The following is a 17,053-nucleotide window of genomic DNA, read 5'->3' on the forward strand; positions in this document are numbered from 1 at the left end:
CGGATGTGTTTAAATAGGATGCCTATATTTTATAGGTAGTTGAAATGACTTGCTACGAGACACAGATAAATTGATGTGCACTCCAATACTGCACTTATTTTTTTCCCTTTCCAGCAATGTAACAGTCTATTTTTAGAAACTAAGTACAGCCCTCCACAAAAGGTTGGAAAATTATTACAAAAAAGGAATGATAGCTACTACTGGTTATTGTTTATGTTAGTTCAGGCCCCTTTTTTTAAGCTTACTTCTAACTTTTAAAGTCAATGTTACAGTCCTGGCTTCTACCAGGAAAACAATACAATGTTTTTTAATGCTATGAGGATGGATACTTTCAAAGATGTAGTATAAATTTTATGATATTTGTATAATAGATTAATACGACAAATATCTGAGCTCAAGCATGCTCTGGCCAGTATTTTTGAAAAATATTTTGAAAAATATTTGTAGAGTATTTTTTTGAAAAAAGCGTTTTGAAGAAGTTCAAATACTGGTTACTAATTTAGTAAACTCTTAGATATTTATGTCAAAAGACTTAATTTACTAATGTGTAGTATTAATAAGGCTCAGTACTGTGAGTGCTTGTAATACATTGCAATTCCTTGATATATTTTTTTTATAGCAAAAAGGCCCCAACACGTGTAATGCAGCTATATTATTTGTACTGGTATGTTTAAAGGTGGTATTAGCTACAGCTGTCATATTCAGTACCATGGCAAGGCATAAATAGCAAATGCTGATTAGGGGAGCAGCCGCAAAGATACACTTCTAGGCACACCCCTTTTTCTAGTCATTGTGTATTTAATCACTGTGAAGTTTGCATACAATAAACGTTCTGCTCATTAACATACCTTCATGTGTATTTGCATTACAATATCATTAAGACTACATTTACAGTGTTTGCTACATCATGTGCAAGGCTCTATCACTGCCTAACTTTTTACTTGGCCTAAACACCTTACAGTTTTAACACATTGCAGGATACTCTAAATAGCAAAAAAATAGAGGCTTTTTGCCATCACTAACGCTTTATCCTTTTTGTTCTACCTCTCTTCACTAAAATCCTCAGTAACAAAAAAGGCTGTTCACAATAGTAATAATAACAAAATGTTAGTGCTTAAACATACAAATATGTTTTTTAAGATAACTGAGGCACTGTCATAAGACGAAATTAAATACATCTATGTTAACTGAAGTCAGAGTTTTTGCCGGTGTCTGATTTCCCAGTGTTTCCTTTTTGCAGGTGTCGTGTAGGAGAGAACTGGTGGTACAGAGGGGAGCACTGTGAGGAGTACGTGTCTGAACCACTGGTTGTGGGTATCGCCATTGCTTCTGTGGCAGGGTTCCTTCTTGTGGCATCTGCTGTCATCTTCTTCTTGGCCAGGACCCTTCGAGACCAATACACGAAGAGCGACACCGAGGACTCTCAGGGGTAAGTGACACCACCTAATATTTTAAAGGACAGCTGTCACCATGAGGATAATTCTATCATAAGTCTTAGCATGTCACTGACATGCGACTGGCTGTATGCATATGCACCTCCAAATGCCAGGCTGCAGAGCTCACAGTTTGTTTGTCGTTCCCCCAGGCAGGGTGACAGCCTCTCGTCCATTGAGAATGCAGTTAAGTACAACCCTATGTATGAAAGTGATACAACTGGCTACAGCCACTACTACCGCAGATACCCTCAGCTAACATCCTACAGTTCAACCAGCGCAGAGACATCCACCGACTACAGCAGTGAAGAGATAAGGCACATTTATGAAAACAGTGAGCTTACTAAGGAGGTAAGTGACATTGCTTTTACACTGGCATAGACATACAATAGCTAAATAAGTCACAACTATGGCTGCTGCAACTATATAGGAGGAGAGAGAAAGGCTTTCTTGCCCTGCTTGCTCTTAAGTATATGGAAAGGAACGGGTGTGCTCGGACGAGTAATGAATTTCACATGATAACAGAGCTGACTGCCTAAGTAGCTGCATGAGGACTGGGGTGGTTTGCTTTAGTGCTAGACACAGCGTTTAGCTTTTAATGCCAACTGCCACATGTAAGACAGTTGCAGTGAGACAGTGAAAATCTGGAGCCTCCAGGCCTTTAATACAGGGGTTTTGAAGCTTAGGTCTTTCTATGACCTGTGAGTTAGATCATATTGTTCTCCCTCTTTGTTGTATACATGGTATCCAGCATTTACTCTAGCAGGCTGAGGAGAAGGGATTTACATCCATGAGCTAATCGCAAATCCTTAAGCAATGGTGAGAGGTGTGAATCCAGCTTGGGTGTAGGGAAAGTATCTATGAGAGAGAAATGTTTTTGTTAAAGCCTTTTAAATGACACATTCTCTCCAAGCCCTGGTTTTGATTTAACAGTTAAGTATTACTGGACTCCAAAAATGAAGTGCTTCAGTTTTAAAAATAGCATAAAGAATTTTAGTCCTGGACTGCCCCATTTCAAGGTCTTATTGAAATAGCAAAGCATATGAGTTTCATTTTCCAAGAAAAAGAACTCAGTTATTTCAGTAGTATTCTAATTTCTGTTACGTACCTAAATTTGTCTTCCTTGTATTCTAGGAAATTCAGGACAGAATTCGAATTATAGAGCTCTATGCTAAAGACCGTCAGTTTGCAGAGTTTGTTCGGCAGCATCAAATGTGAGTGAAATATCTTGTCTGGCTAATTCCTTTAACATTTTCTCACGAAACCTTCACTACATCGCTATATTCTTCATATAAAGGGTCTAGAAATGCTAGGGCACTAGAAGTTAAGATTTCAGCATTATTGCTGAAGAGGTTTGACCCTTCTAGAGCACCTAAAATAATCACTGTCAAAAGTAGGTATCCCCAGCAGCTACGTTAAAAGTACTGAAGAGGAATTCCAAAGTTAATGGGTGTCAGAGAAGCACTGACTGACATCAACTAGGTCCTTAAAGTACAAATAGAACCTTCTTAACTCTTTTAGCATCGTTAATATTACCTGGTGTTATATTTAAATAGAAATGTTAAAATTAATTGCATATTAATTGATCTTCCATGCTCAAGACTTGTCAGCTAACCAAAAACCAGCAGATCACTAGCACAGTACTCTCTGATATTGTGGAGACATTATCAGAATAAAGAGCTTACAGTTCCAAACAGTTAGCCAAGCTGAGCTGTGTGCTTTGATGCAAGTTAAGCATGGAAAAGGCTACCACAGAACTGAACTGTTTTCTCACTGTAGCAAACAGCAAATTACAGATAGCTCTGTTAGTTTGAAAGATACTGCAGTACAATTCCTTGGGATCAGATTAAAATTAACTGCAGTAGCAAAAACCTTGTGTTCCAAGATCACCAACTCCACTTTTTTAATTGAAAATAACTGCAGTTCACATTTTTCCATGTCAGCTGTTCATTTTTTCATCGTGAGACAGATCAGCTTCTAAATTTTCCACAGCTGGAAAGTAGAAAGGGCTGCCTCATATAAGCCTTGAATCCAAAGTTTGAAAGAGACTAACTTAATCATTGCTTCTCTGTTTTTTCATTTCAGGAAGCTGCTTTAAGGAAAAAAAAAAGAATCAGTAGAAAGCATGTGGGAGATAAAGACTACCTTGTTGCCATAGCAATGGGCTCAGATGTAACTGCAAAGTTACTTATAGTCTTAACATTGCATGGATGGATACAGATGTTTTCTAAATGAATGGCTGAAATGTACAGATGTCTGTTTATCTCAATTACCTCTGGCTTTTCTGCGTAAAGTGACATTTTTAAGAGATGATCCGAAGTGGCAGAGGTTATGAACGTTCATTTTTCGTTAACTCTGAAATGGACAGTGAGAGTTTGTATACCAATGCAAAAAAAAAACAAAACACCAAAAAACTCAGAAAAAAAAGAAGATACATGCACAAACTAAAAATAAAATTCACCCTTACAATTCCTGTCTGGCATTTATCCCCTCCACTGGAGTCTCCTGTAGCAATTGTACAGGTATAAAGCACTAGTGGGAAGAACTCTTTGGTTTGCACATGAATGGTTTGCAGGAGAGAACCACTACAATAAAATGGTGTCAGCATTATTCTAAAGCATTCCTGTTATAAATACAACCCTAACCTCTCTGGAAAGGGTGTTATTTTCTATGGCTGCCTGCTTTAACTTTTGTCAGCTGGCATTAGCGAAACAGAACCCAGAACTGAGCCTGCAGCTCTCTTGAAGGTTCTCCCCCAACACTAAGCATCACCGCTGACGTTCAGTCACCACATCTGGTACCTGAGCAAGGCAGGGCTGTAATTCTGCAACACCGTGTTATTAAGTCAAGATAGTTGGCTCTCTAGCTGCTCCTGACAGAGACACAAGCTGGGGTGCAAAAGGGCTTCTATTATACCAATATTCTGTAAAGCTTAAGTGACTAACATTGAATTTTTTTGTACATAGACAATTTGTTGTTAATATGTGTTGTTTATCTGTTATTTATTTCCCTGACGGCTTATTTTCAGAGTGCATTTAATTAGAGGATAGAAAGATTAATAGTTTAATGATGAAATACTAGTGGTACTGGTGTCCATCTTCTTAAAAATCATATTTAGTATTTACTCAGTGTTGAATTCAGCCAACTAATATTTAAATTTTCTTTACTGAACTGGGCAATAGCCTGCCATGAGCTGTGTTTCCAAATCAGGCTGTGGTATTTAAATGGATGCATATTTGGTAGATGGCAATATGTTTTTATGGGGAAAAACAAACAAACAAAAAACACCCAGCCCCAGTAATCTCAGCTTTGTGGAAGCCAGGGTAGAACTTCTCCAGCAGGAGCAGCCAGCCTCAAGCATTTTAAAATAGCTGAATTGATAGTGGGGTGCATCCTGAGGTACAGAAACTGAATTTTTTCTTGAAGTTAAGACGAGTTTTGACTGCATGTTAAGGTATGTGGGACCTCTGCTCAGTCACCAAATCTGTTGTTAAGGCGTTAACATTGCAGTCAGGATTAGGGCACAGTCTCACATCAGCCTCTACCTACAAACAAGGCCAAGGTAATTGTTATCTTTACCAAGATAATCATTTATAGTTCTCAGCCCACGTGTGCCAACAGCCAAATGATACTACTTAAAATTCAACAATATTGAGAATTACTTACTTGTCTAGAGGCTACGTATCTAACCCAGTAAAGATTTCAGTGCGATTCCTCTACCTCTTCCGGAGAACCTCGCTGGATCATTTGCATAGTGTCTTCTTGCCTTGAGTAGCAGGGATGGTCATCAGAGCCATGAATCTGTCAAACAAATGCTTACGTAAACCACTGTAAGTCCAAATAACACCAGACAGCTGAAAGCAATACAGTGCAGCTTAATGTTGTTGGGACGTGATGTTATCAGGCAGAGGTTACCTTGTGCTGTGTGACCCTGGGCTCTTAGAGCAGTGCAGCACTGGTCTGGACTTTGTAAGGCACAGCCCTGCTCTTGCAGGGGCACAGGTGAGCCGTCCTGGGGCACTGAAGCCTCGTGGTCATCACCACTGCACAGCGGGGGGAGATGACGGGCTTGGGGTACACTTCTGTGCAGCTGGGCTGTCGGCCCGGGGAGCTTCTGCGCTGCCTCTGCTAAGCTGTGTACGGCAGCTGGGACCAGGCACCTGTTAAAAGGTATTTGGATATTTGCTGGGCGCAAGCTGAGGAGATTCTTGGTTACACTGAGCACGAGGCATTTCATTGTATATACAGTGAATTGTTCCTTTTTGTGTGTATACATATAAACATAATGCTATCTTATTTTCACTACAATAAAATACAATTTCCAAAATATCTTTTTTCTAGAAAATTCATGTAGAGAGTATTTGATATGAAGAAATCTGTCTTAGCCATGGACACATGAATGTAGTATCAGAAAGGTTTTGGTTTGTTTTTTTTTTAATGAATTGGGTTGAGCTGTTGAACTCATTTTTAGCACATGTGCCAAGTGTAGTTCTTTACCACTTGCATGGTAATATTCTGAAAATTCATGCTGGAAAGCATGCAAATGAGTGCTTTGCTTTCTATTAATGCTCTTTGCCCATTTTGAGGCTGTTTCAGCTCTAATCAAAGAATCAAAATGTGCTGTTACTTCAGTGATCTTGATGTCTTAAAAAAAACTGACCCCCTCCTCCAAATGTCTTCACATAAACTTTGTTTGAGGATGCATCTTACAATATGCAAGAAGGACTTTATGAAGAAACTCTAAATATCCTAATAAAAACCAAATCATACTCTCTCTATATATCTACCAGTACTTGTTAACAGTCAAGATGCAGTTTTTCACTTGCTTCAGCTAAAAAGCACAGGTTTGAACCATGGGTTAATTTGAGAACACCTACAAAAACAGTTACTGTTTGCTGAACACTGACAGGTCTGTCTGATTGCTTGCTTGCCACCCCCAAGGTTGAAAGAAATGAAAATGAGGCCCTGAAAGACAATGTCAACTGCCCCTTTAACAGAGGCTCTCAAACATCTAACAATACGATTTGAACCACACTGCCCTGTACTGCAAAAACCACTGGGTATAACTCAGCCTTTAACAATTTAGACTTTCACTCACTTTCCTGGTCAGAGCTGCTGAATCGGTCCTTGATGTGAGAGGCAGCAGAGGGAGCACGGGGTGACTCCTCCACACAGGGTCTGTGGACAGCAGGGATGCCATGGTGCTACAGCTCCAGAGCAGGGACAGACATCTCATCCTGTGAAAACTCAAAGTGACAACACTCAGCAATGCCAATTTGTATCTGTAAGCACTCTAGGACAGACACAAACTGACTTTGTACAGCATATGAAATCCAACAGAGCATTATTGCCATTTAAATATTAATAGTTACGCACAGCAGTTTCATGGTACTTTTTCTACTCAAAAATGTCCTATAACACCAGCAGCATTGCTGTGTTATCTTTTCACTGCTTGATCCAGGTTGAGAACAGAAGCCTTATGTTCTACATAATATCCATCTATTTGCTTTGGTTTTTCAAATGAAAAAAATTAAAAATAAATCAACAAATCCAAAGCTATTTCTGGGCCAGGAAAGGAATTTTTTTTTTTGCCTGTCAGTCAAAGCTGGGAAATTTTGTTTTGCCACATTCAACACTAGTTGGCTCCCCTGCTCCAGATTATTAATGGCTCCAGGAATTTTAGTTCAGTTCCTGTCCTCTTGGACTCCCCCCCTGCTGCCTCTCACCCTCCTTGCTGGTTCACCCATGACACTTTGCAGGAAGAAAACACTTTCAACAGGCAGGCAGCTCTGGCTGGAGGATGCCAGCAGGCTGCAGGACTCAAAGTAACAGCTCGCCTGAGGTGCTACGGCTGTTCAGGAGCCAGCTCAACAGCATTTCAAAACGTGTGCTCTTCGTTGAGATCTGTCTTCGTGTTGCATTGAAAACACAGGACAACTCTCTCTTTCAGAATGAAAAATGCCCCTAGTACTGGAATTTTGTTGTACACATGCCGATTGATTTTTTAAATCAATTCTACTGTTAGCACATCTAATGACTATGTTAACGTATTTATTAAAGATATAAGTTGCAGTCAGCTACAGTTAAAGCCTGCTTTTTTTTTTTTTTTTTTCCAGGAGATCCCCTCACCAGGTCTCATTTATACAACCAAAACAACAAATACAATCTGTCTTGAATCATAGAAGGCTGAAATGTTAGCCAAAAGTCTTATATTAAACACAAATCAGAGTTAGTGTTAACTGGAGTTGTGATTGCATCTCCACAGCTGATTACCAGATGGGGAAACTATGCCTTTCTGGAAAGGCTGACCTAGTTTGAACAAAAATGAAAGCAGCAACAACAATGGATACGGCCATACATCAAGACTTTATGCAGTCGTGCAGGCATGCGACTGGACGAAAGTGGGCAAGAGAAGGGGCAGTCTCTCAGCAGAGTGTACGAGCAGTCCCCAGACTGAAAGACCTCCACCCAGTCAGGGAAAAGAGCTCCAAGGGAATTCACTCACCTCCACCTAAAAGAGGATTATGCAGTGATTAAATGATCTCTCATCCCAGAGAGGAAGGGGAATGCAAAGCACTTCCAGTAGCAGCGCAGGGTTCCAGTCTCCTAGCCTGAGATACAGGTAACTGCTGGCTGTGCTTTGCCCTTCACAGTTCCAATCATCTGCTTGGCTAGGGAGGGGCTGCTGTTCCCTTCCTGATCTCCAGCGTGGAGTATTAGAGGTCTTTGATCCACAAAAATGCTTTTTAAGTTTCCTCAGTAAAACAGAGATTGCTGCACACTGGTTTTGTGCGTGTGTGTGTGTGTGTGTTTGTGTTGTTTCTTAAACTTCTGGTTAAAACCAACAAAACAACCACCACCACTCCACCTTCCCACAACTACTTTTTTAGGGTTTGCTTTCCATCAGCTCCTCTTAAGCATGGATGGAAACCCACAACCAGCCTTGGTGGCAATACAGCATGGTTCTAGAGAGCTCCTCCAGGAGTTCTTGCTCTACCCTTCTCCCCACCACACCAGCATCTATTATGTCAGCTCGTACTTGCCCGTGTTACAGATATCAAACCAACAACCCAACCCACAGTGAAATACCCTCCCAGCGCTTGCAGTAATCACAACTGTGAGCCTCACACACACACAGACCGACTTTTCAGAAGAGTCCAATCTCCTGCATTATGCACACAGCTCCTGATGGGAGCTGTCATGGCTAATGCCAACACCTAATACACTGAGCTAACAGAACGCAGAATTGGTGGGCTGATGACTTTGAGCAGGCTGATGTTCAGTGGTTTGGGGCCATCTGTTAAGACACCACATGACTCCACTGACTTTTTAAAAGGGCAAACCACAGAAGAGCATTGCACTCACCTGCCAAGAAAAATGAAGTTCTTGGTAAGGAATTCGAAGTAGAGAACCAGTCCACAGTTTTCAGGCAGCACAAACCAGTCTCCAGAAAGGGATCATTTGGCTTGGAAAGAAGGAAGAAAGAAGGGTTGGGAGCTATGCAGTAAATTAAGGTTATTCTTTTTACTTGTTTTCTATCCAAGGAAGAAGAGAATTATCCCGTAATTGCTATAGTTTGATACACATTCCAGTCAATAAGCTGCTCCTGGCTAAGTGTACGTAATATTGATTTGCAAAGGGGAGGGAAGAACCCTCTGCAGCCTGCAGCTGCCACATCCAGGAAGGAAGGATGAACCACCAAACATGTACCTGGCAAAGGAGGCTAACTGGACAAGGCCAAAATTTTACTTCTGAAATATCGGTGAGGGGTGTGCACAACTGAGTACAGCAGAGGTTCTGCAGTTTCGCTGCTCAGCACCTATTTAAGAACCGTCTCGTATCAAGTGCCCTCAGCAGTCTGCTAACAGACTTGTAAGCCATCAGCTGTTCCTCTCCAGATGCAGCATTGCAAACAGTGTTCCACATCATGATCTAAAAACCTGATGAGCTATGCTGACCGGTATGTTCCATAAACATATAACAAAACTTCCCATTGTTGAGTTATTTGTGTGCAAAAAGCAGATGATTTTATAAAATAAAAAAGTTGAGCTGGCAGATCATCGGGGAGGGGGGAACACCCACAAGAAAACACAAAAAAAAAACAGAAGAGAGATTCATTCCTGTGATATAGAAAACCAAAAGATGTGAATTGTCCAACCCCAGTCAGCCTCCACATGAATCTCTCATGAACATTTTTCAAAACACCTCCAGTTAACTCAGTCTCTAGCAGGATGTTGTCCACAGGGTTGCACACAGTTCTCATTCTGCTCTGGGAAATTGGAACCCTTAAATCTAGCCAAGTCCAGTCAGCAAATGGAGGACACATTTGAGGACCAAATTTGAAAACCAAGAAGTATTTATCCAGTTTTAAATGTCAGACCACGCTAGAAAACCACATGCCATTCATTCTGAAAAACAGAGCTGGTACAGCAAAATACAATTACCTACTTGGATGGGATTCTCTAAGACCATCAACTGTCTCACACAGCTGGAGTTACTTGATCATTTCAGGACTTCTGCTGCCTACACAGCACTTGCTTCAACGCCTTGCCATTGTGAGCTTTCTTCCCCCTAGTTAGTGGAAAAAATAGCACAGGGCTTCAGCTTGGAGGGTCCTGATCTAGAACTTGGTTCTAACTAAAGAAGTGTTCAACCCAGCCCACTTGCAACAGTGATACTTACTGTTCTACATCTGTGTCCACTGGATCTCACTTCAGGACGCTTCTGAGAGGGCAAGAGGAAGGGACGAAAGAATGGAAGAAAAACAGACAGAAGACAAAGCTTGGCTATGTCTGGGACAGCAACTGCAAATCAGAAACAAAAGCCTAAGTGAAACTGCAGCCTTAGGCATGCTGCAGCAGAAAGCAAAGTAGCCCTGTTCACTCCCCTGCCCCTCAAATCCACCCCTGCTTTCTTTTAAAGACAATTTCTAGGGATAGGAGAAATGCCAGATGTGTTTTCACAACAGCAGTGACAGGAGCACAATTTCTCCAACTTCAGAAGAAGCCTGCAGGGACATTTGCACTGGAGGACACAAGGTGCTCTAGGAAATACTTGTTTCAACTCTGTCTCTGTTTGGCATGTGCAGTGAAACATCTGCTCTGGTTTTCCACACACAGAGCATGGTAAAACCAGAGTTAAAAATCTAACCTCTGAAATGAACTATGGAATGAACTAGAGCCAAGCCAAAGAATACCTTCAAACTGGGGGAGGGAGGGCTGAGGGGAAGAGCACTCAAGTTCCTTGCTGCTGCCAAAAGTCACAATTTGAAATCTCTCTACCTTTCCACATTTTTTCCACTAAGATGTAAAGAAAAAGAAAACACTTTTTTTTTTCTTTCCGTAATACAGGCTGTTCTCTAATTTCCATAATGAACTTTTCTATTTTTCTTGCTCCTTATTCATAATTACGCAATACTCAGACACCTACTGCTCAACCCCAACCCTGCATGCCACTATCTCAAAACTTTTATTAGTAGCAGCTTCCAGATACCACTCTGAATTCAAGCTTGCTTTATTCAGAGGCTGAGAACAGAATATCTTCCTATCAGTCCAGTCATGTCTTCATTTTCAATTTTTCTTTAATAAAATATTACAAGAGCTTTTTCCAAACCAATGCAGCAAAGGATCTCACTAAGACACAGGGCAGATTTATCGACAGCTATTTAAGATGCTGGATGTAAAAAGCCCTTCTTGTATTCATTCCAGTTCAAGGGCAAGCCCACAGTCTGTACCTCTGTACCTCCTGATGTGGGGCAGAGATGCTACACTTCCTCTGCAGTTATGGCACCAAAGGGTAACCAAATTAACCACATATATAGGCTTATAGAGAAGCGACATATCGGCCTGCTGTAGTTACAAGGTTTTTGGTTGGCCTCCAACTGACTAAATCTCATCTGCAGCTGCCCTCAAAATACCATACAGACATTTGTGGTTCTCCTCAACAATGTCAGGAAAGCCAGAAGCAATCGCAGGCTGCCAAGCAACTGTCAGTTCTGCAAGGTTACCACACCACATGCAGACCACAGGCAACATCATAACAAAAGGGAAGACTTAGCTTAGCTGGGACTCAGGCCAGTGGTCTACAGATCAAGGTCCTGTGCGAGGTAGCACAGACTGAAGTTCAGTGAAGGCAAATTTGTCGTCTTGTTTAAGCTATTGTACACAGACTGTAATGCCACTCAGGCTGCTTCCAGCACTGAGCCAGGCTGTGGCTCTAGGCCTGTTGCAGGGAAGCACGCAGGATGACACTAGGAATGGCTCCACTGCCTTTATTAGCAACAGAGCTGTGGGAAACCAGGCCAGCTGCAGCAACTACTAGAGGGGCTGGCAACTGCTAGCCTGGAAGGGACTGGCATCCTGCAGGAGCAGGCAACAGCCTGCTTCTCTACACCCCAAGCAACAGGGAGTGTCCCCTCAGCAAGACCCCTGCACACTCCCTCCCATGAGCAGGGAGGCCAAGTCCTGGTCCCGCACACCGCGCAGCAGCCCAGCTGTGCTGAGGCAGTTCTCCAGGCGGGGAAGGCTGGGAGGGTGCTGGACACTGCTCCCTGCCAGGGACAGCGGCACCAAAGCAGCAGCTACCAAGATGACTCCTTGCAGCATCTCCAGAGCAGACAGAAGCACAGAGACTGGTAACTGTTCTCTTGGGGCAGAGGGCTGCCGAGAGCTTTAGGCACTTACCCTACACACTGGTTCCAGGAGCGACCGCTCTGCAGAAGACATCAACAACTGGTATGGTCTTTGCTTCCTAAAGAATGAATAAATTCAAAGTGTCAACATAAGGGGCAAGAAAAAAAAATAAAGCTTAATTTATTTCTTTAAATCAGCCTGCAATGTTTAAACCTATCATTTTTAACAACCACCTTATCAACTCAGATACTAAAACACTTGTGGAAAAACCTGCTACAAGGTGTTTCAGAAGAATTGAGAGCTTCTAGTTCCATTTCTTTACTAATATATTTCAATAGCTTATCAGTAAATAGCAGTTGAAATATTCTGCAGAAGATGGATCTGTTCATCCAAACAGCCTGTATTTAGGCACTAGTATTTGCACCTACCAGCACAATATCTGTACCAAAACAGAAGCCATTTCAGTGGTCATGCAGTCACCTTAAATACTTTTCCTCATTGTGATCACACTACACATGCATGCTTCAGTACTGTTCTATAGGCATCATGTTGCCTTCAGGGTACTTCCTGCGACAATCTGGCTGAAATCCCCCTCTGGACACCTACCAGTCTGAAGAACATCAAGCCATTGAATCTCTACAAGTGTCCTACAGCTCCAGAGCTTATTGTGGGCCAGTCTCAAAACCTCATGGTCTAGGTAAACTCTCTTGATGCTGATCTTTTTCTTATTATCTCCCTCCAAAACTGCCACCCACCCAAGCAGTCAGCAGGGTCCAATCTTCAGTCTCCTCCCTGTATCACAAGTCAGCCCTGCTCCCAGAAACTCAGAGCAGTCTAATCCCAGGCTGGTAGGGTCTCGCCAGCAGTCACAATAAGCAATGGCCATCGTTCACAAGAGTTTGCACTATTAATCAGATAGTATCCGTTGGAACACCCATCACTTCCCAAATTATCAAACTTATCTGTAGTTTGCCTCTCTGCCAAGGCTGCCAGAGACAGTCCTTACACCCATTGGAGACTGGAAGGAGACCTCCAACTCATTTCACATAAGCCCCAACTGACTGTCCGAGGGCAATTAATGTTCCGCTTGGCACCGAATCTCAGGAACACTCACATAAAAAGAACCCAAACCAAATACTCCAAGTTACACTTCATCTGAACATTATCCACATAAATAAGCGCAGACAGTAATGAAAGAGAGATGTCAACACTACAAGGTGCTGAAAATTATTTTAGGAATAATGAATGCTTCAGGGATTAACAGTACCATATGGTACCTTTCACCTCCAACTTACTGGTACAAATCCAGTTAGAGCAGTGTGGATAAAAGCCTTTACCATCTGGTGACTTATTACTTTATGGAAAATAAACAGGTGTTTGTGTCTCACACACCAAATCCATCCTAACTGGAAGTCTTGGTGTCTTTGTCAGTAGAGAGATCAAAGAGGGCCAGAACACTCCTCTGTCTCCCCAAGTACAGCTGGTCCATCGATGCAAGAAGTGAGGACAGCTGAGCACAGTATACTACTACCACCCACTATCAGAAACTAAAACATGATCTACCGTATTTCCAGCAATGAACTTTTTCAGGGAACAGGAGGATTCATGGCTTTCAAACTGAAATCTTGTCTATTCACCCCTTCTTCCCCTCCTGAAGCAACAGGTATAACAATATTCTCTCTCCCTCCAAGCTTTATCTTGCCTGTGTTCTTAGACTGTCACTGCTACAACAGCACTACTATAAAATATTTCAGTTAGCAACCCTCATATCAGCCTTGACAAGGAAGCCTGAAGTAACCGGCACCCACACCTCAGTGAGTTCATTTGAGCATGAATCATCTTTCTTATTCAAGAGCACTGTCAGAGTTTGAGTTACCTGGTTGGTTTATAAATTTGCTCTCCCTTGCTCCAATTTCTCCCTGCTACTTTGGAGATTTTTTTATTATATGAAAACTGCAAGCATTAACTGTTAGTTTTGAACTTAATAGAAACAGACACAGATATCCCCTGAGCTTCCTCTTCTCAACTTATTTGAGAATCACTTTCTGTACAGCAGAATTTACTGTCTGATTAATACATCCTATTTTTGTTAGTGGCATATGGGAGCTTCTCTGAATAGCTTGAGATTGCAAGAGTCAGAAGACAATTCGTTTGCCTTCTTTGAAGCTCTATTTTTATCCTGGAGCAAGCAGTGTTTTTTTGGCCAAGGCTGAATGCAGCTACTCTCACATCACGTGATGACTGAGAGCACAAATCACATCAGAGAAATCTCTTAAGTTTCCTTGGTAAATCTGCACCTGTTGTTTTGTAGCCTCTTAATTGAAAAAAAAAATCAACAGTAAGTATTCTTAATTTCATTACCCCATGTGCACTTTGAACACTACAGATCAAAAGCATGGCAATCCAGGCCAAAGCCTTTCTATTATTCCTCTTTTGACTGTTTTATGAGCATGATTAACATGTGTCAGATGAGGCAAAGCTAGGAAATAACTAAGAGAGCTTTGTTAAACCAAGAATCTGCCAGAAATACCATCCTACAGATTCTATTTTTTTCTCATTGTACACCAGCCATGCTAGCTCCCTGGTCTGACAATGTAGCCTACCTGTGCCTAGGTGCGCTGTCCGGGCTCCCCATGGGAAATTTCTCACCCATCTTCTGTGCTTTCCCAGGTACCTTTGAATTCTTATCCGTGCTCCTCCAAATACATATTAGTGCTTCATTTTAGTCACTAAATGTCCAGGGCCAAAACTGGCCCCGCAGAAAGGAAAACAGCTCGCGTTATTTCAAAATGACCAAACTCCAGGCCCTAGTTTAAAATGTTTGCGTCTGGGTCTCCATAACAAATCCTCGGTTCATTTCCAGTTCTTGCATGCTGTTGATTACACAGCCTCTGAACTGCAAAGTCCTGTCTGAATTAATGCGCAAGGTTTCTAGGGGGGCTCGCCCCCAAATTCAGTGCAATGCATAAACAGTTGCTCAAGAACTTCAAAAGGGACAAGAAGCGAACAGACAGACACTGTCAGAAAGGCTTAACCCATTTGGGGATTTGGTTGGCACTTACCAATTAAGATTCTTCTATGCTTTTGTGGCACAGACATAAGGCAAGATGGCTTAATTTGAGCCTTACCTTCACACATCTTCCTTGTTATTCCTTGTTCTTCCTTGTTCTCTTGTCAAAACGCATGGCTTCCCTTTGTCAGTTGTGCACTAATCTGGCCTTCCTGCCCAGAAAAAAGAAAAAAAGAAATTGCCATCCCCTTGACACAAGATAAAACGTAATTACTAGTTGGCTGAAACTAGACTGACACCCGAAAAAGAGATAAAATTCCAGCTCCTCTGGGACTGTGCATCCAAGAAGTCAGAGAAATGCTCTTACAATCCATGGGAACTCCATCAGTGGTTCCACCATGCAGTGCAAAGACCCCTGAAGTAAATGCTTAGAAGCCTTGTGGTCCATGCAGGAGAGTACATCGTAACCACGGATGCAGTAACATTCTTCTGGGCAAACATAAACCAAGATCGGACCCAGATCCAGATCATTTGTTTTACCTTTGTAGTAAAACATAAGTAAAAATGTCTCCATCTTTGTAATCAGAGAGGTCCAGATGCTAGCTTTTTTTATCTTCACTTTCAGAGAAAGACTCTCAGTCTGGGGAACTGCCCATGCAGTAGAAGTGCCATCAGCAAAGCTATGGTGGGGCCTACAGACAAAACAGATCACTCAAACATTCAGTATTCACAGGAGTGGGAGCTTTGGGTAACAGAAGCCCAATCCCACAGGCTGCTAACCCAACCAAAAAGCCCTGCTTTGCCTTCTTTCCCTGTGCCCACTTAGGCACTCCTGTTGCTGCCCATGTCATGACCACAGGTTACACTGAGCTAGGTGCTCAGCTGCAGCAGGGGGCCCAAGCCAGCCAAAAAACACGGCCCCAAGAAGTATTTTAGCTATATCATATCAGCTGGCTGCCCGCATGACTTTATCGGTGTTGATGCTGGCAAGGTGGCCAGGAACACTTGCTGAGACAAAGGATGGTTGAGCTTCCCTTTTTGGCAGCCACCCATGCGTCTAAGGTGCGGTTTTGTGATCAGCCTAAGGCACAGTTTGTTTCATACCTGCCTGGCAGACCACACAGTCTATTCTATTATCTTTATGAACATCAATACCATTTACCAATGTGTTTCTTCAGTATTTTACAGTATTGACTTACAGCCCTCTAGTTGGGATTTCTACCAATACCTTGAGCTATCAAAATAGCCGAGGAAATCAATCAGACTCCAAAACCCACTGTTCTCCTTTTCTGCAGAGAAGCAGGAAAGTGGGAGAAAGGAAAATACTTTCACACACGTTTACACACAATTTGTGGCTAGGACATCCTCTTTCTCAGTTATTGAGGTGAAAGTATGAAGAACTGCAGAACCCTTTCATTAATAACTCAAAAATATGGACACAAGTCTGCCTAGACTTTATGCGTACAGTTGATCGTTTTAGCTCAGTCTCCAGGTATGGGGAAGAGGGTGAAATAAATACTGCAGATTTTTTTTTTTCAGTGACACACAACTGCCAGCCAGCCAGCTAACCGCAGACTTCAGTGCTGTCAGACGTACTAGAAAATGCTCAAAAAAAAAAAAAAAGAGGGGGAAGATAATAGTATATTCTCTGTTTCTTGGCAGTCATTTTCCCTGCTCCAGTTTCTGTTTTAGCTTCTGATTCTTTGTTCCCTCCTTTAATTTTCTCAACTTCTAGCTGCATTCCTTACATTACATGCATAGTTTTTCATTTCCTCTCTTCATAAAATAGGACTTGACTAAATCTTGTACACTGAATATACCTAATGTAATGTTCTCATGTCCCACCTCAGGTGTCTTTAAACATGGCTGTCCCCCCTGACATCTAGTTGCCTGTCATTGATCACATTGTTGCAGCCGAAGTCGAACAGCCTGAATTAATTACTGAAGAGGAGGGCTGAAAGGTGGCCAGCTTGCTATAT

The 17,053-nt window shown here is 42.1% G+C and overlaps 1 protein-coding gene and 1 long non-coding RNA gene across 4 annotated transcripts in view; one reads left to right on the forward strand and one right to left on the reverse strand.

Moving 5' to 3' along the window:
• IMPG2 (interphotoreceptor matrix proteoglycan 2) overlaps positions 1 to 3,663 on the forward strand; it is a 54,949-nt gene extending 51,286 nt beyond the window's left edge. The window contains exons 18-21 of the mRNA XM_035540425.1: positions 1,241 to 1,429; positions 1,586 to 1,784; positions 2,568 to 2,647; positions 3,519 to 3,663. Coding sequence (XP_035396318.1) covers positions 1,241 to 1,429; positions 1,586 to 1,784; positions 2,568 to 2,647; positions 3,519 to 3,531 — 481 coding nt within the window. The 3' untranslated portion in view covers positions 3,532 to 3,663. The remainder of the gene's footprint in view (positions 1 to 1,240; positions 1,430 to 1,585; positions 1,785 to 2,567; positions 2,648 to 3,518) is intronic.
• On the reverse strand, positions 853 to 16,399 carry LOC118244944 (uncharacterized). 3 transcript variants are annotated; one of them, XR_004777701.2, is made up of 11 exons: positions 15,615 to 16,399; positions 15,193 to 15,286; positions 12,116 to 12,182; positions 10,116 to 10,237; positions 9,882 to 10,004; positions 8,799 to 8,898; positions 6,532 to 6,670; positions 5,349 to 5,593; positions 5,100 to 5,234; positions 3,707 to 3,788; positions 853 to 1,443 (listed from the first exon to the last, which is right to left on the reverse strand). It is a non-coding gene; the product is annotated as an uncharacterized LOC118244944 (long non-coding RNA). The 3 variants fall into 3 exon arrangements; XR_004777700.2 differs by having other exon boundaries at positions 9,878 to 10,004; XR_004777702.2 differs by lacking the exon at positions 3,707 to 3,788 and having other exon boundaries at positions 9,878 to 10,004.
• Positions 16,400 to 17,053: the final 654 nt, after the last annotated feature.

This window comes from Cygnus atratus, chromosome 1 (genome assembly GCF_013377495.2).
Source record: "Cygnus atratus isolate AKBS03 ecotype Queensland, Australia chromosome 1, CAtr_DNAZoo_HiC_assembly, whole genome shotgun sequence".
Classification (NCBI taxonomy): Eukaryota; Metazoa; Chordata; class Aves; order Anseriformes; family Anatidae; genus Cygnus; species Cygnus atratus.